Genomic DNA, 26,702 nt, shown 5'->3' with positions numbered 1-26,702 from the left:
TAGCAGGCGTTCTGAGCTGGGCTTGGTGATGGGACAAAAGGAAGGAACCGGGAAAGTGGGGGGCCGAGGACATAGCTGACACCTAGGCCTAGGAAAACCAATCTGTGGGTCATCAGGTCAAAAGTGGCATGTAAGGACACAGGAGGAGGGAGAAGAGCGAGGACAGAGTTGAGAAGGGGGCCTTTGGCTGGGGCAGCTGTGACAGAGGACCACAGACGGGGAAACTTAAACCGGAGGGATTTATCCTCACATTCTGGAATCCAGAAGTCCAAACCCAAGGTGTCGCAGGGCCCCACTCCCTCCAGAGGTCCCAGGGGAGGTCCTTCCTCCCTCTCCCAGCTTCTGGGGGCTCCAGCGTCCCTGGGCTTGTGGCCACATCCCTCGTCTCTGCTACCATCTTCACACAGCCTTCTCTGCTTCCTCTTCTGTCTCTTACAAGTCACCATTATTGGATTGGGGGCCACACTAATCCAAGATACCTTGAGATTCTTAATCACATCTGCAAAGACCCTGTTTCCAAATAAGGTCCCATTCGCAAGCTCCGGGATGTGGACACGTCTCCGGGGCCACCAATTGGCCCCTGCCGGGGCACCATGGGCTTCAGAGCAGGAGGAAAGCAGAAGGATTGAAGCATCTGCTCACTAGGCCCTGCTGAGGTCTCACCAAGGGACTTGGCCACGGGGGACAGTGTCCCTGGGATGGGCCGAGAGCCATGTTGATGGTGCAGTGGGTGCCAAGTCCAAGGGGGGCTAAGGTAAGAGTGAGAGGAGGGCACTTGGGGATGCTGGGGGAGGCATAGGCTGAGAGGACTTCTCAGCAGGATCCAGAGGGAGGCGCTGACCATGGCCCGGTGCAGGGACAGGTCACCCCTAGTGACAGGAGGCTGGTGGTCCTGCTACTAGAAGTGAATTGCAAGTTGCCAGCTTCTTGCAAACCTTCCTTTAGTGCGAGTCCCCATCCCAGCGCTGCAGACACGGGCCGGGTCACTGTGGGGGGCCGCCCTGGGCACTGTGCATGCTGAGCAGCCTGCCTGGCCCCCACCCACTGCTGCCAGGGGCATCCTAGTCATGACGACCACAGATGCCCAGACATCACCCAGTGTCTAGGGGGCAGGATCACTCCGGGTGAGACCTCTGCTTTAGCTGCAAGATTTGACCTGGCAAAACTGTTCTTAGAGGAAGTCAAGAGCAGTAACTGAATTGGAACGACAGGGACTGGAGACCAGGTGTCCTTGGTCCCGGTGTCACAAGGCGAAAGCTCTAAGGGACGGTCCTCCCGGCCTCTCCCAGCTAAATAAAGATATGTATTATATTAAGGTTGAAGACAGAAAATTTGAAAACATTTCTTAATGTTGTCCTTTAAAAATAAATTCATTATATTTTAACATTTAAAAAAAAGCCCTCGTTTTAAAAAAAGGACGTGTGGCATTATTTTCATTTTACAAATCTCTTCAATGTCTGGCTTACAGAGGGCAACAGCTTGATCCCCCCACTGGCTGCTGCATTCACTCGGTTGCAACATGATGTTTTGGCCCCGAGACAGAGATTGAGAGCAAGAAGTTTATCTGGGAGGCATAAGTGAGCAGGTCACAGCCGTGGGCAGTTTGGGCTCTGGATCCTTTGGGAGGTACTGAGACCTTGTCTTCCGTCCACAGGCGGGGGATGTAGGGGGGCATTCATCCTCCAATTCCCACAGAGCCAGGCTGGAAGGCATTGACTCTGCCCTCAGATGGGAGCTGGTCTGTGTATATCTGTGTGTGTTCATATATTTTTGCATGTGTGTCTGTGTGTTTGAGGTGCATACACGTGTTTGCGTGTCTATGTGGGTATGTGTTGTTTGTGTTTTATTATAAGTCAAATTATAACAAAAAGTCTGTATGTTGAAGTCCCAAACCACAGTCCCTCAAAATGTCACGTCTTTGGAGACAGAGTCATTGCATGCGGGGTTTGTTGAGGTGACACTAACAGGGTGGGTCATGCGCTGTGGCTGGTGTCTGTATAAAAGGGGAAATGTGGACACTGACTGCACACAGAGAACGCCATGGGAAGACTGGAGTGACACTGCCACAAGCCAAGGAGCCACCAGAAGCTCGGAAAAAGGCCTGGAACAGAGCGTCCCCCAGCACCTTCAGAGGGAGCACATGCTGATCTTGGGCTTCTGGCCTCCAGGACTGGGAGAGTCTTCATTTCTGTCTCAGCCTGTGGTACTCTGTTAGAGCTGCCCTGGGAAAGTCACAGATGGGTCGTCTTGTCACCCAGTCAGTCTTTATCTCTGCTCCTATGACTCCAGCCACCACCCACCAATTCCTTCCCCCACAACCCAGAATATGTCTCACTACCTCATGGCTTCTGTTTACCCGTCATGTCAGCCAGGCACCTCACCTCAAGCACTAGAAACCAATTTCGGCATTTCAAGGCGACCAGGAATTTATTTTTCAGAGTAAATTTATTTATGGGAACTTAGATGCCTGTGGACCCTGAATCAGACGCTGGCAGAAGTGAAGTTGGCTGTGGGGACCAAGAGATGCGAGGTGGAACGTCTCGAGCGTCTGTGTGGTGAGCGGGCGGGACCCACAGCTTCATCGGGTGTAGCAGCCGTGAGCTGGCTCTTTCCATCCCATGCTCCAGTTTCCAAACCCCAAACAGGACTGTTTGATGCTGTCCTAGTCTCCTGGGGCTGCTGTAACAAATGACCACGGACAGGGAGGATTAAAACAGCAGAGATTTATTTCCTCTCAGTGCTGGAGTCCGGAAGTCTGAGATCAAGGTGTTGGCAGGGCTGGGTCCTTCTGAGGCCGTGAACAAGAATGTTCCAGGCCTGTCTCCCAGCTTCTGGTGGCTCCAGTGGGCCTCGTCGTTCCTGGATTGTAGATGAATCACTTCAGTCTTTGTGTCGTCACGTGGCCTGTCCCTGAGCACCTGTGTTCAGATTTCCCTTTTCATATAAGGACACCAGTCATTGCGTTAGAGCCACCCCTACTCTGGTGTGACCTCATTTTAACTTAATTACATCTCCAAGGATCCTATTTCCAAATAAGGTCCCATTCACAAGTACCGGGGGTCAGGATTTCAACGTATGTTTTTGGGGGATGCAATGCAACCCATAACATTGACCAAATCCGGGTCCACACCTGTCTGATTTTCTTGGGGCCACCATAACAAAGCACTACAAACGGGGTGGCTCAAAACAATATATCCTTGGACATCTGAAGCTCAGAAATCTGAGGCCAAGGTGTCTCAGGTCCCCGCCCCCTCCAGAGGCTCCAGGGGAGGGTCCTTCCTGCTTCTTCCAGCCTCTGGGGGCCCCAGTGTCCTTGGGCTTGTGGCTGCATTACCCCAATCTCTCCCTCTCTTGTTTTATGGACATCTTCTCTCTCTACCTCTGTCTCTGAGTCTCTCTCTTTTTCTATAGTTTGTGTCCTTTTAATAAACACCCTTGCATAGTTATATGCATGTCTCTCTTCTTATAAGGACAGCAGTCATTGGATTCAGGGCCTACCCTAATCTAGTACGACTTTATCTTAACTAATTACATCTGCAGAGACCCTATTTCACATTCTGAGGTTCTAGGTGGACATGAGTTTTGGGGGATGCTATTCAACCCTCTACCTTTTCAAAACCTTGGTCCTCTGGGAGTGGGATGAAGGGGACCCTCAGCTCCTGGTGACAGGTAGGACACTGCATGCCCCACGCTCAGGTACTAAGTCATTCTGGTTTGCTGGGTGTTTTGCGTTTTAGCACTGACAGTCCCAGGAGACCTGGGCAAACTGGGATCCCCTACACTGTACCACAACAATGGGGAAAGCATATGCCTGAGAAGCCACACATGGCAGAAGGTCACTATCTGGTAACAAGTCAGGTAGGATGCTTCCTCCTGCTCAGCAATCCCAGATGAGGACCTGATTGGCTCACTCTGGGCCAATCAGAGATGGCTGGGTGGTCACATGGTACAGACCTGGTTGCTGGGGGCTGTTTTCAGAGGATGGGGAGACCCCTAAGGTGGACAGTTCACCCCAGGAGCTTCTGCACCCTCCAGACCTCAGTTTCTTCATGGCTGCCCCTCACCACCTCTCTCGTGTCTTCTGTCCTCCGTTTCCCCTCCATTGCTCACAGTGGAGAGAGAGAACTTTGACTTGTCCCAATCAGTCGTGAGCATATGGCATCAGGCCCTGCCTTGGGTGGAAAACCCTCTTACACTACAGCCACTGGGATTGGGGTGTGTGTGGGGGGGGGGGTCCCAGGCTGCCACTCAGAATAGTTGGAGCCAGCACTACCCACCTGTGGAAGGCAGCAACATTGCAGGCTTGAAGCCAGGGTACGATGGGCAAATCCCTTTGCCTCTTAAATCTGTTTCCATCTACAGCTGGAAAACAGGAATGTGCATGTCCAAGTGGGTCCCTGCCCCGTGGGGGGAGGGGCCTGACGGCAGGGAACACTCATTTCATTCAATTGGACAAAACAGAACCAGGACACCTGCTTGTGTCTGGGCTGGTGCTGGAGACAGGGACACAGCCCTGGGCCTCTCCTGGGATCTGTCCAAGCAGGGGGAGACTGATGGATCTGCCTCTTGTAAGGGTAAAGAGACAGAAGGGGTGCTTCCTGCCATCTCCTCCCCGAAATCCACAGCTGTTTAGAATTTATTGGGAGGCCAGGATATTGTTTGACTTTCTGGGGGGTGGCGGGGAGACCAGCTCATCCTCTGTACAATGTTCTTATTATTTTAACAAGAGCCCCAAAGGGGCTGTTTCCCACTCCAGCTTTCCCAAATGGTGTCCCCATGATCAAAGCCAAAGGACACAGGAACATGTGGAGCACATTTGAAGCGGGTTAAAAATGAGAAAGCTGGAAAGGCGGTTTGCTTTTTCAAAGATCCCAAGTGATTAGAAAGAAATATGTTCGTTTGAGGCAGAAGGTCCTATGCTGGCAGTTCTTTATTCATTAACTCCTAGATTCCCGCCATGAGGGCGCTATCATTAGTCCTAACATACAGATGAAGATGGGGAGGACAAGAGAGAGTCAATGATCTACTGAGAGTCACACAGCCTCTGACGGGCACAACCTCTGCCTTGGCCTCACTTCCTGCGTTCTTTCAGCTGCACAAGCCTCCCTGCCTTTTACAGGGGCAAGGATGGAGCTTGGGTTTGGGGCTCAAATACCTCTGGAGGATAGACCCTCTGCCCTCTGGGAGCTGAAATGCTTAAAAGCAGATGTTCCTGAATGTCAAGAAAGGGAAAGAAGAGGAGAGATAGGGCTTGGAAATAGGAGGAAATGAAACCCCAAGTTATCCAGAATCTGGGAGGACCGTGGAGTTCATTTGTTCTTTCATTCATTCATTTGCAGCACACAGACTGGGTGCCTAGTGTATGTGCAGGCAAAGCAGTGAGCAAAGCAGACCTGGTCCCGACTGGAGTGGCTGGCAGAGGAGCTTGATTTTAAACAAACACACTCCTTTATGGTAAGGCTCAGGTTGGAGAGGATCAAGATGCAATGAGAAAGGACAATAGGGGACATGGCTGGGGCTTCCTGGAGACTTCAACATTGCAAGTGGGACTGAAGGAGAAGGACTGGGGCAGGATAAGCTCTAATGCCTGCCTCTGCAAGGGCCTGGCTTGGCCCCAAACCATTGCCGTTCCACGGTCCCATTCCAGTTTAATTGTCTTCCCCCATCTGGTGACTGGTCAGCAGGACAGTAAGTAATCCGAGACCATGGAATCTTCCCATCTGGTCACACGTAGCTTTAGCCTGTAGGGTGTGGCCCTCGGTCACTGCCCCACGATAACTGCCCCACGCTGCCTTGACACCTTCTGAAACCACTGTGTCTACTTATTTAATGTCCTGTCTCCTCTCCCCCCCAGGACGGAGGACTCCCCGGAAAGTGACTCCAAGAATACAGCTCATATTCTGTTCTGCGAGCCGCTGGCAGGCACTTAATACTTGAATGGATGAGTATCGTCTAACGTTAAAATGCCCCCAGGAGGCCCGCCAGGCATGCGGGAGGGCAGGCACCGTTTCTCCAGGTCCTGTCCCGGGTGGCGCAGGCCCTCACCGCGGGGTCTTGGCCAGCCACCCCTCCCCACGCCTCCTCTCGTGCAGGCCGTAGGCGGGGGGCCGTGGACACGATCAAGTGCCAGCTGCGTACAGGGCCTGTGCTGCGCCCGGCGGCCCAGCAGCACCCCAGCCAAGCCAGCTGCCTTGGGTGACCCAGGCGGACGCAGCCAGGTGCTGATCCCGCCTACGCTCCTCACTGACGTCACCACTTGTTAGGACACCGCGAAGACCATCCACACCGATCCCCCATCACCCTCGACTGTTTTCACAGCCCGGCCCCACCCGACCAGTCCCCAGCCACCCGCCCCCGAAGTCGACCCATCTCGGCGCCGACCACGCCCCGCGGCGCCGCCCGGCCGTGATGTCAGGTGGCGAGACCGTGACGAAAGAGAAGTGCGGCCGGTCACGCGTCGCCGTGGCAACGGCGGGGCGGGCCCGGGCGCTGGAGAGAGCACCGCCCCCCGAAGGGTGGACGCGGCCCGTCTCCGTCCGCGCGCGCGCGCGGCCCGGCACCCGTGTGCGTCCGCCGGCCCCGCGGGCAGCGGCCCGACTACCCCGAGGCGGCCGCAAAGCGCAGCGGCCGTCGCGCGGCCCCACCCGCTGCCGCAAAGCAGCGCGCGCGCCGCCGGGCCCCTCCCCCCCGCGCTGTGACGTCGGCGCGCGCCCTGCGGCGGCGGAGGCGGCGGCTGCGCAGTGAGCGCCGGGTCCTCCCCACGACGCTGGCGGCGTAAGCGCGGGCCTCGGCGACGCTACGAGACGGGCGAGCCGGGCGCCCGCGCGGCGGGGACGGCCCGCGCCCAACATGCGGAGGCCGGCGGCGCGGGAGCGGAGGCTCGAGCGGGCGCCGGAGCCGGAGCGAGAGCGGGACCCGCAGTGGGGGCCCGCGCCGCGCTGCTGAGGGAGCCAGGCCGCCCAGCCCGGCCGGCCGGCCGCGGGGCCACGGCCCGGCCACGGCGGAGGCCGAGAGGTAACGACGCGCGCGCCCTCGCCGGCTGCCGCGGCCACGCGCCCGGCCTGCGGCCCCACCTCCGCGGACTCCGGTGCCCCGCCGCCCCTGCAGTACCCCAGGGCCAGCGGCCCGCCGGCCCCCGCCCCTTAGACCCACCTCCCTTTCGGGCCGCGCTCTGGACCCCCCGCCCAGCCCCAGCCCGTGCCCCCCGCAGAACCCCGCGCTCCGAGCCCGTCGGCCCGCAGCCCCGGCACTCCCACACTCCTGCCCCTCTGCTCCTGCGGCCCGCTCTCCCGTGCGCTGCCCCAGCCCCCCGCCCGGCTCCCTTCTCTCCAGACCTTGCCCCCTCAGTGACCCCCGCGCTCGGGCCGCGCCACTGCTGCCTCCCGCGTACCCCCACAGCCCACACCCTGCTCTCCGCCCGCTTAGCCCCGCCTCGCCGGCCCCCATCACCGCCCCGCTGTGCTCGAGCTCACTGCCCGCTCCCTGTGACCACTCCAGCTCTCTCCCGTGGACCGCCGCCCTGGCCCACCTGGTGCCATCGCCCGCCCGACCGCTGGTGCACACATTTCCCCCCACCCGCTGTCCTGAAGGTCTTGTGGGGAGAGCTGGACCCTTGGGGTGGGGAAGGGGTGTGCCGCAAAGAAGGGTCTCAGCCGGGGTGACCTGTTGCGGGGTGCTGCTCAGGCTCAGCCTGGCTGCGCCCTCCCCCTTCCGCCCTCGCCACTGGCTTTGTTTTCCGGAAACACTTCACATCAGGGAGGGGGTGGTGAGAGGTCTGTGCCTCCTTGGTGGCCACCCTCATCCCACCACTGATCCCTGCCCTGCCTGGGACGGCGCTTTCCCTGCCCCTTCTGCCCCAACTTTCTTCCTCGGGAAGCTTTCACGTTAGGGGCCGGGTACCTAAGACAAAGCCTCACGGTGACGTCCAAGCTGTCGTCCTGGGCAGGCTCTGGGGCAGCTGGGTTATTCCCGCATTGTTTGCAGGAAATGGCCCTGGAGGGTTCTGTGCTTGTAGGTGGAGTCTGGCATTTTCTCCCCAGTGCCTTCCACAGGGGAACCCAGGCCTGGCCAGTGTCTGGAACTCTGGGGGTGGGGCTCCAGCTTTGTGTCCTCCATCCTATCCCCAGGGACACAGACAGGCTCACCTGGCGTTTGCCAGCCCCCCAGGGGCTCCGGTAGCTCATGGGTGTGAGATGAGTGGGGAAGCACAAAGGCTCCGATCTGGGGGCAAACCGCCTGCCGCCCATGGGGAGAGCTCCTCTGATTAGGGAAGGGGTGGCCGCCACTGGGGAATGGAGTCGTCTCTGTGAGAACAGATTGTGAGCAGGCCCACAGGTTTGAAAGGGGGAAGTTTGCCGTTGTTGCCAGTAGTTGGTTTCTGTTTTTTGTACTAAATTGTGCCCTGAGAAAGGAACCACTCTGGGCTCTGCAGAGCGAGGGGAGGGAAGTGGGGAGGGCTGGCGCAGTGCCCCCAGAATTCTCCAGGACCGCAGGTGTTTGTTGCCCTGCCTTCAAGGAACAGAATGGGAGGGCTGCTAGGGGCACTGGGGGTGGGTTAGGTCCCAGGTTTGGGGGCCAGTTGTGTCTGCAGCCCTCGGCAGGTGGAGGGAGATGTGGAAGGAGCTGGCTGGACCCTCCACCCCAGGATAGGGGAAACCCCTGGGGCTCTGCAGTGGTGGTCGTGCATGGGTTCGGTTTTTCCATGCACTATTGTCAGTCTGCCCTTGTAAAGCGTCTTCTTGTCTGCTTCTGATTCCTTTCATTTCTCTGAAGTGGATGGGATGGGCATTTCATTACCTGGCTCTGGGCGTCCCTTCACGGTGACGACAAAACCCTGTGCAGACTGACTTCTTTGAACTGCCGATTCTGGTTCCATCTGACTCTCCTAATTACATAGTAATTATCTCTGGGTTGCAAGAGGAAGCAGGTAAGTTGTGTGGTGTGTTTTTTTTTGTTTGTTTGTTTTTTTAACTGAAAGCCTTCCTGTGTGCTCCTTCCAGTTTTGGGGGAGCCAGCACGCCAGCCAGTAATTCGGGAAGCAAGTCAGCTGAGAGGCGTCCCAGACAGCTGTGGAGCCCCTTGTGTCCATGCAGGTTTACTGGTGGGTCTGAGCAAGGTCCCTGAGAGGCTGACCTTAGGGACAGTGGCCTCTCTCCCAGGGACACCCAGTCATACCTTGTCCCATGGTTAACTTTGCTGACCCTCCTGGATCCCAGGCCACCTCGGGAGCAGTGGGGCCCCTCATCATTGTGGTGTGGAGTCGGTCCCTGTCTTGGCATATCCATCCTTTCTGGGCCCAGAAAACCCAGGGCTGAGCAGGCAGAGCAGGGAGCTGGGTGCAGGGTGGCCAGGGGCCTCCAGTCTTCAGGCCTCCCGGGACGTTGATAGGCTGCAAGGTGCCTCTCAGCCCCGGGCCTCGGCTTCCCTGTGTGATACAGTCACAGTGGTCATAAATGGGCAGTGACGAGTGCTTTGGAGGGACAGTATGCCAGTAGCCTCGTTAAAAAACAAAATGCAACAGCTGAAAATCATATTAATATACTTTGTTTAACTCGATATGTCCAGAATATCACTTAAACATGTGATGGGTGAGAGACAGCTTATTATTTCTTCTTTGGGTGTGCATTTACGCTCAGGGTTCATTTGGACCCTAAATTTTCATTGGAAATGCTTGGTTTTAAGAAATACACATTTTTGAGTAGAAAACAGCGCCTTTGGGACCAACGAGTCCTGGGACGTCTGCCAGCTGCTCTGGGTCGTGCGTGCCCGCATAGGCAGCTCAAGGGTGCCCGGGGGAGGGCAGCTTGTGTAGGTGCGGCCAGACGAGCAGATAAAAATGCAGGCACCCAGCTAAATTTAGTTTCAGACAAACAACCCAAAATTGCTTGGTATAAGGATGTCCCAAATACTGCATGGGATACACTTACTCTAAAAGTTGCTTATTTGCTCTTCAGTGTTAACGGGGCACCTGCGTTTTTGTGCCTGGGCTGGCGTGGGTGCCCTGGCTGTGCCAAGCTCAGGGGTGTTGGTTTGGGGCAGGTGGCTGGTCGGCCATGTGGAAAGTGGAACCTTCACAACTGAGTGGTGGCTCCCAGCCCAGCTGCTGGTGTTCACTGGGCATAGGTGCCCAGGTCCTGCCCGGTTCCCGTTGGCAGCATCTTGGCGGGCCAGGAATCTGGGTTTGCAGTGATTTTGAGGCAGCCTTCTGGGCACGGGACTGTTCTACACTGGGGCTGATCTTAGAGACCAAAGTGGGGTGCTGCCCACTTTGCAGCCTGCTCATCAGGATGAGCCAGAGAGAGGGCTTGGCAACTTTGGGGTCTTCAGGTCTTTAAGTGCTACCTGAGCCAGTAGTGTGGCCCTGGGGGGCTGGCTCTCTGAGCCTCCTGGTGCGTGAGCCCCGTTGTGCACAGGTGTGCGGGAGCCCTCAGGTTCCGAGCACTTGAAGGTGCTGCGTGAACTCAGTGCCCCAGGTCCTGGGGGCTGAGCCTGTCCTGGGTGCTGCTTGTGGGGGGCCTCTGAGAAGCGCTGAGGCTGGCAGGCTGCTGTCATCTTCTCAGGCAGCTGAGAGTCAGCCCCTCCTCTTTCCCCCACCATCTCGCCAGTTTCTGGGTCTGTTACTTCCTCTGTGGGCACACACCTCCATTCTTCTGTGACAGAAGCTGGTTCAACACGAGCCCAAGGGCAGGAGGTGTGGCTCTGGCAGTCATCCTGCGAGCTGGCTGGACTTTGATCTGCACAGGGATGAGCGCTGTCCTCAAGGCCACCGGCCTCTAGAGCCGCGTGCTCACGGCGCCTTTGCACCAGTTTATTGGCACACCACACACTCCCTGTGTAGTTGAGATGTGATTCACAGACCGTAAAATTCATTGAAATGGACACCTCAGTGACTTTTTACTACATTCACAATGTTTAGCAACCAGCACCTCTGTCTAGTTCCAGAACATACCATCACCCGAAAAGATACCCCGTCCCCCTTAGTAGTCACCCCTATGCCTCCCCCAGCCCATGACCATCGCTAACCCACGTCCTGTCTGTGGACGCTCCTGTTTGGACATTTCCCATAAGTGGAATCACACACTGTGTGGCCTGTGTGTCCAGCTTCTTTCATGAGCACCGTGTGTTCATGTCCATCCACGGTGTGGCGCGTGTCAGCGCCTCCCTCCTTTTCACGGCCGGGTGACACTCCTGTGTGTGGCTGGGCCACGCTGTGTGTATCTGTCATCAGCTGTGAGACCTTTGGGTTTGTGCACCTTTTGGCCGCTGTGAGTCGTGCTGTGTGAGTGTCGCGCAGTGCCGTGTGGGTGTCTGTCTTCCATTCTCTTGGGTACGCACTGAGCAGCTGGTTTGCTGGGCCGTTGGCTTCTCCATGTTGAACTTGTTGAGGAACGGCTGACTTTCTCACGGTGGCTGCCCAATTTCACATCCCGCCGCTGTGGGCAAGGGTCAGTTCTTCTGTCCTGGGCTGGGCTCTGACCCGTCATGGTGGCATCTCTGCCTCATCGGTCTGGGAACGCGGACAGGACGCTGGCAGCCTGCCTGCCCGCCACCCCGCACTTTCAGGAAAGCCAGCACTGGTGCGCAGCCACTCAGGTGGCACTGGGCTGGGTCTTGCCCTTCAAGACTTGCACAGACGCATGCCTGCCTGTTGCCTTTGCTCATGCTAAGTTTTGGAGCCCAGTGCCCTTGACCGCTCTCCTGAGAAGTGCATCCGGTGTCTTTGACGACAGGACCAAGCCCCACAGGACCTGGTGCCCCCGGTGAACGAGACCACAAAACCCACATCCTGTTCTTCGTATTTTTAAGTAGCAGAAAGTAAAGCATGCACATTGAAGAAAATGAAAATTACAGCAAAGTGTAATGAATGCTTTTGAAAAACCACTCAATACCCAAGAGGTGGGCAGCATGCATACTGGAGATCCTTCCAGACACCTGAAAATACGAGTATGTTTATAAGTGGGACACGGCACACTGTGGTCCTGCGTGTCCCGGGGAGTGGCTGTGGGCCGCCTCCGTCCCAGCTGTGCCTCTCCCACCTGTCAGCCTCCAACTTGGTCCCGGGCCAGTCCTGAAGCCATGTTTCCAGAACTCTGGGTGAGGATCCTGCTCTGGGAAAAGGAGTTGGGTACCTGGGAGGGGGGCCCTCAGGCCTGCGTGCTAGGCGTGGGCTGGGCCTCCCTTCCGGGAAGGCGGCTGCCGCAGTGTCACAGGTCGACTCTGGGCAGCCCTCCTGGCCCGGTCCTCGTCCAGTGATGTGCCCAGTTCTGGGGGACGAGTCTGGACTGAAGGGTGGAAGCTGGCCAGCCCTGCCCCCCTCCTCCTCCTGCAGATGGTCAGGTCCCCTGGCAGGGCTGGCCCCTGGAGGTGACGTAGGGTCCATCCCAGTAACACCGGGGAGCTAGGCACTGTCTCATTCTGTGCGTTCTGGCTGGTTTGCAGGTGCCTTGGGGGCCCTTTCATTTCCTCCCACAGAGGTCCCAGCGCAGCTTCCGGCCATGAGGTCTCCAACCCTGCACACCCTGAGCCTCCCGTCTGCTCACACCCACCTGGCCCTGACAGCTCTGAGAAGGGGGGCGGGCGGCTGCCAGGAGCGCCTTCCTCACCTGCCTTTTCCCCAGCTCTGAGTTTAGGAAACGCAAAAGCATTGTTAGCATTGTGAGGTTTGCAGGTGCTCCCTAGGAGGGAGGAAAAGGCATTGGGGGGGGGGGAAAGGTGGAGGGAGGGGCCTGCGCCGCACCCCAGCCCCAGAGATCACTTCTGGGGCCCACCCGCCTGTGCGGACGGCTTTGTGGGGCCGCACCGTCTCCCACTTCCTTCCTGTGCACAAGCTGAGAGGGCAGCACCCACATGGCTGTCGCTAGTCCTGCACCGTTTCTCTGGGTGGCGTGGCCTGGATGGAGAGCCGCATTGACCTGACCGACAGTATTTCCCTTTAAACCAAAGTCCCCCTGGCGCACGCGCTCGCCATACTGAATGTTGCTCCTGTTGTAGCCCCAGCGGGCAGACAGGTCCCAGCATCCGTGCGCTTTCTTCTGCTTGTTGTGCTGCAGACGTGCCCCCGGAGGCTGGCTGCATCGCCTGCGGCCCTGGCCGCTTTCTCGCGCACGTGTCGGTCTGCTTCACACCATGTGTTCAACGGTGTCTGAGGTGCTGCCTGGTACCAGGACCGGCACCAAGGCAGAGTCAAGGACTCTGTGTCCTTGAGCTCAAGTTTGGGGCAGGCGTCCCGTGACCACATACGTGCTGCTCCCCGGCAGCGGGGTGCAGGGCTGGGGGTGCGTGAGGGGCTGGAAGGGCAGTCTCGTGGTGTTGGGGTAAGGAGCCCACTGTGGTGGGTAGGGAGGCCACTAGGACGTGGAGGTTTAGGTGTTTGGTTGGTTTTAGGGGGCGCAGCTCACTGGCCCGTGTGGGGATCGAATCAGCAACCTGGGTGTTACTACCACCACGCTCTAAGCAGCTGAGCTAACCGGCCACGCCGGGGTTTTTTAAATAAACTTTATTTTAGGACAGTTTTAGATGCACAGAATTACTGTGATGGTGCAGACCCCGTGTCCTCCGCCCCATCCCCCTGGTGACATGTTCGTCAGTGTGGTACCTTTGTGACAACTGACGAGCCAGGACTGAGACACCATTAATAACCAAAGTCCATATTGACTCGGATTTCCTCAGTTTCCCCTGACGGCTTCTCTCTGTCCCAGGCCCCATCCGAATCCCACGTGGCACTCAGTTGTCACGTCCCCGTTGGCCCCTCCTGTTGAGACGAGATCCGTACCTCTCCTGTGTGGACGCTCTGAGCCGGCGTGTCCTGCAGGACGTCCCTACTCTGGGGTTTTAGGTGTTTCCCCAGGATTGCACTGAGGAAGGTGCCCTGCTCGTCCGTGATGTCAGGGCCCCTGCTGTCCCATGGGTCCTCATGGCTGACGTTGACCCTCGTCTCCTGGCCGGGTGCTGGTCAGGCGTCCGCACGGGGCATCCCTTTCTGCCCCCTTCTCTCCCAGGTCTGGAGGCAGAAGTCCGAGATCAGTGTCGAGGGCCGCACTTCCTGCCGTGGCTCCTCCAGCTTCCTGTGGCCGCCGGCGTTCCTTGGCTTGTGGCCGCATCTCTCCAGTCTGCCTCTATCGTCACAGATGAGGGCCCACCCTGACTTGTAAATAAGGTCACACGTTCAGACGCCAGGGGTTAGGATGTGTCTTGTGGGGCCCACGTCTCAGCCCACACGAAGGCAGCTGCAGAGGTGGAAGTGGAGCTGCATCAGACAGCAGGCCGGCCTGGGACGGGGGCCCGCAGGGGCCGGCACGTGCCGTGGGACACCCTGTACCTCGACGGGCAGTTAGCTCAGTGTAAAGCTGAGAAGGAGGGCTTAAGGGGTGTCTCTGGAGGCTGTGGGAAGAGGCTAGCACTGTCAGGAATGCGCTCTGAGGTGATGGAAGGTTCCAGATGTGCTCTTTCCAGGACCATGCGTACCAGTCACCCAGGCGGTGACACTAGAACCTGTCATTGAGCCCTGTCTCCAAGGGCAGGAGCCTGGGTTCCCTGCCCCCCCAGGCTCCCTTATTTTCCTTTCAGCTCTTTAGGGAGCAATTTTCGAATGTGCCCGAATGTGGAGAGAGTACAGTGACTCCCGTGGGCCGGGCCAAGTTACCAACATTTGTTCCACAAGCTGAGTCCCCTCCCATGGACTCAGTGTAACATGGCAGCAGCTTCTCTGTGGCCAGGTCACCGCTGCGCCTGCAGGCAACACTGCCACACCCCGGGGCCACTCCTGTGTCCTCAGCATTTAGAAGATGCGCTTTAACTACCCAGACTGTCGCTTGGAGTTTGGGTGCTGTGGTCTGAGGCTGTGGAGCTTGTATCAGCAACCCCGTCTTTTTGTCTTCATTTTGAAAACGTTCCAAATCTCTCAAAAGCTTGCAAGGAAAGTACCTGAGTACCCTCGCGGGCTCACTGCCAACTGTGGCCACACTTGCTTTTCCTGAACTGTGAGAGTAACCTGCCACCTGTGACTGTCACCTGTGAATCTCCAGCCCTCCCCCAAGAGCCTCAGCGCGTCTAGTCCACCCTTCGGCACCTTCTGTGACATGCACGTAACAACTGTCCCATCTCACAGACCAGCCTCCTTCCTGCCGGCTGGTCCCGGTCAGAACTCTGGGCATGTCTTCTGGGGCGGTGCTGGCTGGTACCCGCACCCCAGATCACTGACAAGTGACCTCGGGCCACCTCCTTGGCACATTCGGCTCCATGGTGCCCGCTGATGGAGGTTCCCCCCACTTCCGGGGGCTGCGGGGGTGTTACTTCCTCTCCCTCATCTGTAACTCGGTTTATTATGACCATTTCTGCTTAATCCATTTTGTCACTGACCTCTGCCGGGTGCCGAGCAGGCGGACTACTGTGCAGTCATCCTGGGGCACCGTTTCTCTGCCATGACATGACCTTGCAAGTGCCCTTGGACTTCACGGCGATGGCCCTAGGGTCCAGGTCCCTCTGGGGAGCAGTGTGCAGAGCTAGGACGTGGCACATGGGGGCTCCTGGGGACGCCTTGTTGCTGGGCCCGGATGAATCCTGGGGGGGTGTCACCGAGCCCCAGGCAGAGGTGGGCTCCCGCTTCGTGGGGGGGGATGGAGGGAGAGGGACACGTATCCATAATTAACTAGAAGGGGCTGTAGCTGGGATCACCTGAGTCCAGGTGCTTCCAAGGCAGCACCTGCAATGGGGTCACCATATGCTGTGGAGCCAGGTGGTTTGCGAGGGGTCACGCCCAGGGAGGGAGGCCACCTGCCCCAGACTTGCCAGGCTCTGGGCTTGGGTGGTGCTGGTGATGTCACCGGGGACTGTGACATCACTGAGTGGAGATGGTCAGAGGGGGTACCTCGGGCCCCCACCAGGGGAGCGGGCCCCCGGCCCTGACAAGATGGACGACCCTGAAAAGAACAGGGCAGGTAACTCACCTGAGATGGGTGCTGGCAGAGGAGCACGGCCCCGACCTGGAAGCAGACTGTGAGACCCACTAAGTGTGAACCTGGGCAGGATGGCAGCTTCCAGGGGCCAACCCCTGGGAGCCATGTCAGTGCGGAATGAAACCTGGCCATGAGGGTCTATGCAGAGCCCACGCCCCTGGAGGGACTACCCTGCGTCGGGGGGGCTGCGGGGATGGAATTGGAGGTGGTGGTGGTGGGGTGGAAGCCAAGTGAGGGATGGGAGGCCCCTTCCCCCATGATCATTAATTGTAGCGCCTGGGCCTGGGCTGAGGGGAGACACTTCTGCTCCCCTGAGGCCTCGGGTCACCTGCTTTCACCCAGGTGTGCTGGGCTGCGCCCCTGCTGGCCTCCTGGCCCGGGTGGGCATTTGGCTATGGTCTTAGCCCTGCCTGGGGCCCTCTTCCCGAAGGCCAAGGCCCGTGCGTGAGCTGCTCTTGCTATGCCCCTGCAGGTCCTGTCTGGCTCAGCGTCGGGAGAGAGCCCAGCACACGCCCCCCTTGTGGCGTGGGTGGTGGGCAGTGCCTTCCAGAGTGTTGGCGGGCCTGTGCCTCCCGCTGGGCCTGGGTGGCCGCTCTTATTTGTGGGGTGAGCAGGGGCTGCTGTCCTTGGGGAGGGGTCAGCTTTCTCATATGCTTCCCAGTGCCCGCTGTCCCCTGCAGGCAGTGACCCACAGGTGTCCACACACCTGCCCTGTGTAAGGGGACTGCAGGGGGCCCGGGTGCACGTACTACATACAGTTGGGGTCACTGGGGTCGTGCTGGAGACATGTGGGCTGAGGGCCCGGGGTGGGGGGGCAGCAAGTGTACCAGAATCTCCAGTTTCCCAGCTGGCTGCCATCCCCTGGCTGCCCGCTCGGGCCAGGTGGTGCCGATGTACGCGGACCACGGCCCCTCCAGTTTGGCTGTGCCTCGGCTCCAGCGTCACTTGGACGTCAGACCTCTCTTGGTGCCTGGTTTATACATATGGGCCCTCTGGAGAGGATTGCTGGGCACGGGAGGGTGAGGACACGTGTGGGTGTGTGCGCGTGTGAGAGTGGGTGAGGACACGTGTGGGTGTGTGCGCGTGTGAGAGTGGGTGAGGACACGTGTGGGTGTGTGCACGTGTGGGCATGGGAAGGTGAGGACGAGTGTGAGTGGGAGGGTGAGGACACGGGTGTGCGTGCATGCGCGTGGGTGTATGTGCACATGTAGGGGTGTGCATACATGTGGGTGTGCACGCACAGGAGAGCATGTGCACACCCCTGGGTCCCTGCCATCGTGTGGTTTCACTCTCCATGAGCAAGTGGCCAGGGTCTCCCTCAGTGGGGTCTCCGCCCCATCTGACAGGCTCGGAGCCGGTTCCCAGAAGCAGAGCCACGGGTTTGTCCAACAGCAGGCTCTGTCTTTGGCCTGGTTCTCAGAGACCCCTAGTCATGTGTCCTCTTGTCATCTCCCGGGCCCTGCCTTGCCTCAGGGTGGGGGTGCCCTGGGTCAGGGCTTGAGTCCCACTGAGTCCTCCCCCCCAAGGCCTCACGGTGTCACCATGTCTGAGTCACTACAAGTCCGTCTGCAGCTGGCTAGGCCCTCGGTCAGTAGGGGCCTGTCTCCCCGCTTGGCCATCTGTTCTCGTCCCTCTTCAGAGGAGTGACCCCTGTGGCTTAGGGCAAGGGGCCGTGGGACATGTGGCTCCTCCTCTTCTCTGCACCCAGGTTGGGGCTCCCCACCTGGTTCTGGGGCCTCTGTCATTTGACTGGCCATCACCCCTTCCAGCATAACCGTCCTGGAGCTGTGTTGTGGGTGGGCATCTCACACCACTTTGACATGGGAATTCACAGTGGCCTCTGTCCCATGGAAAGCCAGGTCGCACTTACATCTTCAGAGATCTTTCTAGAATGCCGTCCTGCCGCACCAGCCCTGTCAGTTAATGCCACCCTACACGGCTGTCCTCGCTTCTCTGGGCTGTGTCATGGGCGGGCAGGTGGTTGAGTGGGTCTCGGCCTTCTAAGCTGTACTTTTGTTCCCCCCCCCCCCCAGCTGGGAGCCACGAGATTTGAGGCAACGGGACCTGTCAGCAGAATGTGTCCTCTCCCTGTGCGAGACCCTGAGGCCACCGAGATGAGAGCCGAGGCCTGGCCCTCACAAGCGCCCGCGTCTCACTAGCCAGGAGTCTGCCGGGCGCCATGGTGTACTAGCCCCGAAGAGCCGCCCGCAAGCTCAGGTCTCCATAGACCCGGGATTTGCACGGCAGTGGAGTCACCGTGGAGAGGCCAGGGTACCACAAACTTATGGATTTTGACAAGAAAGGAGGGAAAGGGGAGTCAGAGGAGGGCCGGAGAATGTCCAAGACCGGTGGCCGGACCAGCCACAGCGTCCGGAGCACAGGGACCAGCTCGGGGGTCCTGATGGTGGGCCCCAACTTCCGGGTCGGGAAGAAGATAGGCTGTGGCAACTTCGGGGAGCTGCGGCTAGGTGAGCCCCACTCATTTGCATTTGGGGGGGTGGGGAGGGGAAGGCCGCTGAGGGGATTGCAGCCCCCCTGGTTATCGGGCCTGGGACACAGGTAAGTGTGTGAGTTGCTGCTCCCTGAGGAGGAGGTTGTGCACGACGGGTGGACCCCCCACCTCACTCCTGCGTGTCTGAGGAACAGCTCTGTTGGGGGGATCCAGGCCCACACACACAAGGAGGGCTGGCACAGAAACTGCCAGTTCTAAGCTGCTGGGTCCAGGAGCACTTGCCAGCTCGGCCGCTTGCTCAGCACTTAGCTTTTGGGAGCTCTGGGCAACTCCAGGTTTGGGGTTTCTGAATCCACGAACTGTCGGGTTGGGGGCCAATTCTTTCTGCTGGTGGGCAGAGCCATCGCATCGGTGGGCGTGGGACAAACAGGCACCTTCCCTGCCCGGCGCCCACAGCCAGGCCCCGAGCAGCATGGCTGCCAAATCTTCAGCTTCCCTTGGATGGAGCCACCCTGCTGCCCTGTTAGGGTATCCGTGTGTGCGCCACACGCAGGCACATGCCCCCGGGCCCAGTCATACCTGCAGCCTGGGGGGGCCTGTACAGCTCTGGGGACTCAGATGGTATCATGGGTCCTGTTCTGCGGTGTTGGGGGCAGCAGCCTAAACAGTACAGGTCTGCACAGAGCAGAGGGTGTGTGGAGGGGTCGTGCTGGGTAGCAGCTTTTGGCTTAACAAAATCGAGATACAAGTTTCTTTCCAATGGCTTCTTTGCTCCCTGTTTTTGAGAGTCTCCATGTTGTCACGTGTGACTGCGCCCTGGTTTGTTCATCTCTTCTGCACAAGGACATTTGGCTCTGCCCAGGTGTTGGCTATTGTGAATAAAGCTGCCCTGCGCATCCTTCTCCTGAGTCTTATGTACGAATGTTTTCATTAAAGTGCTGGGTCCTGGGGGAGGTTAGTCTTGGTAGAACCGCCAGCCTGATTTCCAGAGCAGTTGTACGCTTTCAACCCCTGTGGGCAGCGTCTTCGTGTTCTGGGCATCCCACGTGTTCACCAACCTGGGGGTTGTCAGGCTTTTCCAGGTTGACCGTGTAGTGGGTGTAAAAGGGTGTCTCGCTGTGGGTTTTAACTGCATTTCCTTGATGACTAATGTTGAACATTTTCCCCTGTATGTAATGAGTCTTTTTCGCTGGTTGTTTTGAAGATTTTCTTTGCTTTCAGATTTCCATTCTCCGTTGTTTAGGTGTTTATCCTACTTGGAGGTCATTGAGCTTCTGGGATCTGTGTATTACACTTATTAAATTTGGAAAAACCTTAGCCATCATTTCTTCAAATGTTTTTTCTGCCTCAGTTTACTGTCTTCTCATTCTCAGACTCCAATTACACGTATGTTATGAATGTTTATTGCTGTCCCACAGATTGCTCAAGCTCTTTTCCATTTACTTCCAGCCTTTTTCTTTTTGCTTCTGTCTGGACAGTTTTTATTACCCTGTTATACGTTCACCTTTTTTCCTGCAGTGTCCAATCTTTTGTTGGAGCCATCCAGTGAATTTTTCGTTTCATACCCAGTATTTTTTTTTTTTTATGTTATTGGGGAATACTGGGGTACAGTGTGTTTCTCCAGGGCCCATCAGCTCCAAGTCGTTGTCCTTTAATCTAGTTGTGGAGGGCGCAGCTCAGCTCCAAATCCAGTTGCCATTTTCAATCTTTAGTTGCAGGGGGCACAGCCCACCATCCCATGTGGGAATCAAACGAGCAACCCTGTCGTTCAGAGCTCGCGCTCTAATCAACTGAGCTATCCGCCACCCTGACTCTCCTATTTCTTGAGGTTTCCCATCTATTCATTCATTTTGCCCTTTGCGTTCAAATCTTTGAACACACTTGTAGCTGTTAGAAATGCCAACGTCTGTGGTGCCTTTGACTTTATTTTTCCTTGTTACAGTCCTGTTTTCCTCCTTGTTCATGTGTCTAGCAATGTTTTATTGTGTGTTGGACATTGTGGTACCACATGTCACAGACTTTTAAGTCTGGATTGAGGCTTGTCCTGATGACTTATCTTGACTCAGTCAGGGACTGGTTTTGGTTTCGTTGGGCAGGCTGAGAGCAGACGTTATTCAAGGGCTGGAGTCGCTTCTTTCCCCACGTGTGGGCTTTCTGGGTTCTCAGCCTAACATCGGGGGAGAACAGGAAGGAGGCCTCCCTGCTCTGCACAGCTGCAGCTCAGCGTCGTCCCACCCATGTGGCCCCTGGAATCTTCCTCCTGCTCACAGCCCCTTAGGAGTGGGGCTCTGCCAGGCCTGTGGACTCGCCTTCTGCGTGCATGGCTGAAACTGCTGTGAGCGTCCTGAGGCTCTCGGAGCCCGGAGCCCTGCACTGCCCCGGGGGTCTGCGTGCTGACTCTGGATGCCTAAGTGGCACACGCGCACACGCGCAGACACACATACTCATCTTAATCTCAGCCTGGACCCCAAGGACTTGGCCTCTCCCAGAACTCACGTGCAGTCAAAAAATGAGGTTTCCTCAACAAGTAACAGAATAAAATGACCAAGTGCCATAGGGGATGAGTTAGACTTCATCAACATTTAAAATGTCTGCTTATCACAAACCTTGTTAAGAGTGGCAGTGGGCAAGCCAGAGACGGAAGTGTTTCCAGAGCACCTTTTGACCGAGTGCTGATGTCCAGGATACGTGAAAGGATGACAACTCAGTAATGAAAGGACAGACCCCACTGAAAAGTGGGCACGAGATGCGAGCAGAGAGACAAATGGCTGGGAGCACAGAAGGCACCCACCGAGTCACGCCCCACATTTGCAGAGGAGCCAGCAAACCTGGAGAAGCAACCAGCCTGCCCACAGAAAGGCCCGTAGGCAACATCCACTATAGCTCTGCTTGTAACAGAAGACAGAAACCACCCAGGTATCCCCCGTGGTAACTGTGTATGTCCCCATGATGGGTAGGGTGCCACTCAGCTGTCAGCAGGAACCACGGACACACCTCAATACAGGAATCTTGCATACATCATGCTGTGTGAAAGGAACCAGGGGGAGAGAACATGCCAGATGATCCCACCTCGGTGCAGGTCAGGGGACCAGGAAGGGGCATGAGCAGTGTGGTACGGTCTCCGGTTTTGCTAAGGATGGGGATTGCATAGGATCACGCCCTGAACACAGCTCCTCAGATGGCACACTTCAGACGTGTGCATTTCATCCCCCATGGGACAAACGAGAACTATAAGTACACACTGAACTTGGCCTGCATGCTGGAGATTTAGGGGTCAGGGACTCGTGTGTGCAACTTTGACATTTATCTAAAGTCAGAGGTTCGTGGGTGATAGATGTGCAATAGAACAGGCATCGGATTCTTCACTGTGTAATCGAGGCGGTAAGAATATGCCTGTTCACTGCACAGTTCTTCTGTTTTTCTGTGTACTTAAAATTTCTATAATAAAATGGTGGGGTGCACCATTTATTAAAAGAGGCACACCTATTTTTTATCAAAACCCAGGAACCAGGACTAGAAGGGGGCTTTCTTTCCCTATTAACTGTGTCTCTGAAAAGCCTGGGGTATCATAATGACTAGACACCTCCACTCACACCTTTCAGACAATGGCAAGAAATGGAAATAAAGGGTAAAGAAATTGGAAAAGAAGAAATGCAACTGACCAGTCCCCGATCATGTAAAAGCCAGAGTAATTTCAGTAAGTAAGCAGAGGAGAATGAGTTTGGCAAGGCTGCTGGTCATCCCAGCACCGAGACCGGCTGTATTTCTGTACTCAAGCAACAAACCATTGGACAATAAAGATGTAAAAACTGCCAATCTAAGAGTGCCAAAGCCCATGCATGCCTCCAGAATCTAACAAAGGCTGCACAAGCCCTCTGCCCCGAGAGCCACATGGCTGGACGAAGTTCATTCCCAGGACTGGATGGGACCGTTCCGTGTGAGATGTCGCCACCTCCGGTTCTGCTACAGACGCCAGGACACTGCAGAGCACAGGGGAAATTGACAAGCTGACTCAACTGCTGTGGAAACCGGGGCCCAAGAATAGCCACGGCGCAGCAGAAGACACCCCGACCTCTGGGTCCCCTAGTGATCTGGGCACCTGGGCACGCACTGGGGTGAGGCAGTGACTGGGGCCAGTGGGGCAGACGTGCAGTGGGGGACCCTGGCCTCAGCCTGTAGGGTCAGGCATAGTGGTGTCTCCTGCCATATGAGTGGGGCAGGACCAGGCTGTCCAGCTGCGGCCTGGAGGTCTGTGATGCTCAGGACCTGGTAAAGGCGGTCCCATAACAGAGTCAGGACAGGACAGTGCTGGGAGAGGCCGCTGGAGCAGGGACGGTAGTGCGAGTGTATATGGCACTGTGCACAGGAACTCGCAAATGCACACGAGGGGCTGGGGCGGCCCCTTGTTTGTGTGGCAGGTGACCCAGCAGTGGTGGCTGGACCATCTGGGGCTCCGCCAGCATTAGGGAATAACAGGTAAAAAACTGGACCTCATCAGGTTCTGGAACTAGTGTTTGTGCAGTTCCGTGAGGTTGGGCACTTCACTTTCTCTGTGGGCACCTAAAAGACCTGGTGGGTGGGCTCTTTCTCACTTGGGAGGCCTGCCAGGCCCTGCTGCCCGGGGAAGGTGGCCCTGGACAGGCCATGGGCAAGCAGGGTCGTACTTGACTTAGCTGCCATGGGGTCCAGCATGGGAGCCGCAGTACCTACCAGGGTGGGCTTCCAGGAGGAAGACACAGGGCCCTGGGGGAGTCCTTTGCATACCATGACAAAACCCCCAGGCTTCTGGCCAGGGCTTCTTACTTCACAGTCATGGTGGGGACAGGGAGGGAGGTGCTGGGATTACCATGGGAGGGGGTGGGGATGGGAGGCGGGGGGGGGGCCGTCCATGGGTGCGAGGGACCTGCTGGACGAGCGTGGGAGGGGCACCGTGGGCTGGTCCACAAGGTTGCCACCTCCTGTCTGCTGGTCCCACCAGGAGGCACTGAGCGTACTGCTAGGGCCTAGCTGCTGAGGGGTCGGGCTAGCTGCGGCTTGCTGCAGCGGGTTCTGAGAAGGGCTGTGGGTCGCAGGGCCTTTGTTCCATTTTCACTGTTCTAGATGGGAGAACTGAAGTGGGTTATACAGGTGAGGAGTTGGGGATGGTCCCCATTAGTGGGCGGAGGTGGGAATGGGGGGTGCCTGGGTGAGCTGTGGCTGGGTTCTTAGAGCACAGAGAGGGAGGCGGGTCAGAGCTGGGGAGGTGAGGGTGCAGGGCAGACGGGGACCCTACAGCTGGGTGCATGTGCCATGTGGGCATCCTCCTCACTTCTAGGGTCTGGGAAGACAGGGCCAAGCGCAGTGGGGGCTGCTGGGAAACAGGAGGTACCCCGTGGGGTCAGTGGGTCACTCAGGGTGTCCCGCCTGCTGAAGGGGGCTGAGTGGGAGGCGGTGGCCCTGACGCAGACTCCCTTCTCCTCCACAGGGAAGAACCTCTATACAAATGAATACGTAGCTATCAAGTTGGTGAGTACGGGCCCTTCCCTGCCCCGCGACGCGACAGCAGAGGCTGTCCCCATGAGGCCCATCCTGCTGGGCTGGGGGGCGGGCTGAGGGGTGCCACACCCCACTAACTCGCCACTGGGTCCGCCTTGGCCCCCAGGAGCCCATCAAGTCCCGGGCGCCGCAGCTGCACCTGGAGTACCGCTTCTACAAGCAGCTCAGCACCGCAGGTACCCAGCGGGGCCCCGGGGGGCGGTGGGGCCGTGGGTGCCGGCCGCAGGCCTCCGTGCGCATCTGTGTGTGCTCGGTCCCCAGAGGGCGTCCCTCAGGTCTACTACTTTGGCCCATGCGGGAAGTACAACGCCATGGTGCTGGAGCTGCTGGGGCCCAGCCTGGAGGACCTGTTCGACCTGTGTGACCGCACGTTCACGCTCAAGACGGTGCTCATGATCGCCATCCAGCTGGTGCGGCCCGGGCCCCCAGGGAGGGGCAGCCTGGGCGGGGGCGGGGCCGGGGGCCGGGCTGGCGGCGGGGCTGGGCGGGGCCCGGGCGGGTGGCCACACTGCGGCCCGCCCCCAGATCACGCGCATGGAGTACGTGCACACCAAGAGCCTCATCTACCGCGACGTGAAACCCGAGAACTTCCTGGTGGGGCGCCCAGGCAGCAAGCGGCAGCACGCCATCCACATCATCGACTTCGGCCTGGCCAAGGAGTACATCGACCCCGAGACCAAGAAGCACATCCCGTACCGCGAGCACAAGAGCCTGACGGGCACGGCCCGCTACATGAGCATCAACACGCACCTGGGCAAGGGTGAGCGGCGCGCGGGCCGGGCGGGGGGGCGCGCGGGCCGCGCTGACCTGCTGTCCCCCCGCAGAGCAGAGCCGCCGCGACGACCTGGAGGCGCTGGGCCACATGTTCATGTATTTCCTGCGTGGCAGCCTGCCCTGGCAGGGGCTCAAGGTGGGCCGGGGCTTGCGGCGCGGGTGGGCGGGCTGGCGAGCAGCGACGCCGGCTCACGGCTGTCCCCGCAGGCGGACACGCTCAAGGAGCGCTACCAGAAGATCGGGGATACCAAGCGGGCCACGCCCATCGAGGTGCTGTGCGAGAGCTTCCCAGGTGAGGGCGGGCTGCCTCCTTGCCCCCGCTCCGGGCGTCCCGTGTCCGCCGCCCATGCCCACACCCCCGCCCTGCCGGCTCTCTGCAGAGGAGATGGCCACGTACCTGCGCTACGTGCGGCGCCTGGACTTCTTCGAGAAGCCTGATTACGACTACCTGCGTAAGCTCTTCACTGACCTCTTCGACCGCAGCGGCTTCGTGTTCGATTACGAGTACGACTGGGCCGGGAAGCCCCTGGTACGTGGGGGCGGGGCCTGGTGGGGGGAGGGCGGGGCCCTGGAGGTGGTGGGGAACCCAGGTACTGGGAGCCTTGGTGCGGATTCGGGTGGGACCTTGGTTTGTGGGGGTGGACTGGCTCCCTGCCTCAGCGTCGCGTCCTGCCGCCCTGCAGCCCACGCCCATCGGCACCGTCCACACCGACTTGCCCTCGCAAACTCAGCCTCGGGACAAAGCCCAGTTGTACAGCAAAAACCAGGTGAGGAGCTGGGCCAAGGACCCCACCAACCCGGGGCGGGCCGGGCGGGGCATGGTGGAGATCAATGCCCACGTGACTCCCCTGCTGCCTCGCCACCCACCCACCCACCCACCCAGGCACTGAACTCCACCAACGGGGAGCTGAATGCGGACGACCCCACCGCTGGTCACTCCAATGCCCCCATCACAGCTCCCGCAGAAGTGGAGGTGGCCGACGACACCAAGTAAGGCCAGGGTAACAGCCAGGGGCGGGGATGCCTTGGACCCATCCGGCTCCCTTTTCATGCCCTACCTGCCCCCGCCCCCCAGGTGCTGCTGTTTCTTCAAGAGGAGAAAGAGGAAATCGCTGCAGAGACACAAATGACCCTGGCGGTGGCGCTCTGCGCCTCCCGCTGCAGCCCTTGGGGGAGCTGGTGCGCCAGCGGCCCACGGCCAGGACTCAGACCAGGGCTCCGAGCTGCCGGGCCGCCCGCCCCGTGTGGGTCACCCCTTTCACATAAGACTTTGGCCGAAATTTCTACACCTGTGTCTAGTCCTCCCCTCCAAGAGCATTAACTATTTAAAACAAGGAAAAGAAAAACAGCGGCCGCCTGCCCTGCGCCCCTCCCGCCGTGTCTGCTGAAGTGAGTAGTGTGACCTGGAGGCCCTGCCCCCCCCCCTTCCGCGCCGTCAGTGTCATAAAGTCCAGCTTGTCTCCCTCGATCCAAAGGCCGTTTTCTCGAGGGGGCACTGTGGGGCGTTGCTGCGAGGGTGTGCTCGCCCTGGGCCTCCCCAAACCAAAGGGGAAGGTTGGGCTGGGGGCAGTGCCCCAAACAAAATGCTGCACCAAAGCTTGGGGGATGGTGTGGCCCACAGGTATTCTGCCACATCTGCTCCTGGAGCCCAGGGGCAGCCATCCGCATGGGCACTCGTCCGGGGCTTCTCGTACCCGCACTCAGTGCTGCGGACCAGTGGGAGACAAGCGCCTTAAAGCCCCATCCCAGCCTGCAGCTGCAGCGGAGGCCTGGCAGCTGCAGTCCGTGGGGTCGGGGGTGGGGAAGTTCTCCGGGTCCCCTGGAGGCCACCGTGCTGCCTGCAGAGCAGCTGGGTGCCGGCGGCAGCGTGTGTGTCTAGGTCTTGCTTTACAAAGTGTACAGAAATGGCACTTCTGTTTCTCTGATGCTTCTTGGAAGCCATAGAACTTAGGGGCTTTTTTAAAAAAATAAAAGAAAATGAAATTAGT

At 58.4% G+C, this 26,702-nt stretch overlaps 1 protein-coding gene across 1 annotated transcript; it reads left to right on the top strand.

Annotated features, from left to right (window-relative positions):
• Positions 1-6,751: 6,751 nt before the first annotated feature.
• On the top strand, positions 6,752-26,702 carry CSNK1G2 (casein kinase 1 gamma 2). The gene is made up of 12 exons (XM_081077717.1): positions 6,752-7,014; positions 17,987-18,421; positions 23,870-23,910; positions 24,047-24,116; positions 24,202-24,350; positions 24,466-24,700; positions 24,765-24,850; positions 24,922-25,006; positions 25,095-25,243; positions 25,398-25,481; positions 25,598-25,704; positions 25,790-26,702. The coding sequence occupies exons 2-12, from the start codon at positions 18,238-18,240 to the stop codon at positions 25,842-25,844; spliced, it is 1,245 nt and encodes a 414-aa protein (XP_080933843.1). The 5' UTR covers positions 6,752-7,014; positions 17,987-18,237; the 3' UTR covers positions 25,845-26,702.

The sequence above is a fragment of the Rhinolophus hipposideros genome (assembly GCF_964194185.1).
Source record: "Rhinolophus hipposideros genome assembly, chromosome: 16".
NCBI lineage: Eukaryota > Metazoa > Chordata > Mammalia > Chiroptera > Rhinolophidae > Rhinolophus > Rhinolophus hipposideros.
This window is presented reverse-complemented; position numbering and strand designations above follow the sequence as displayed.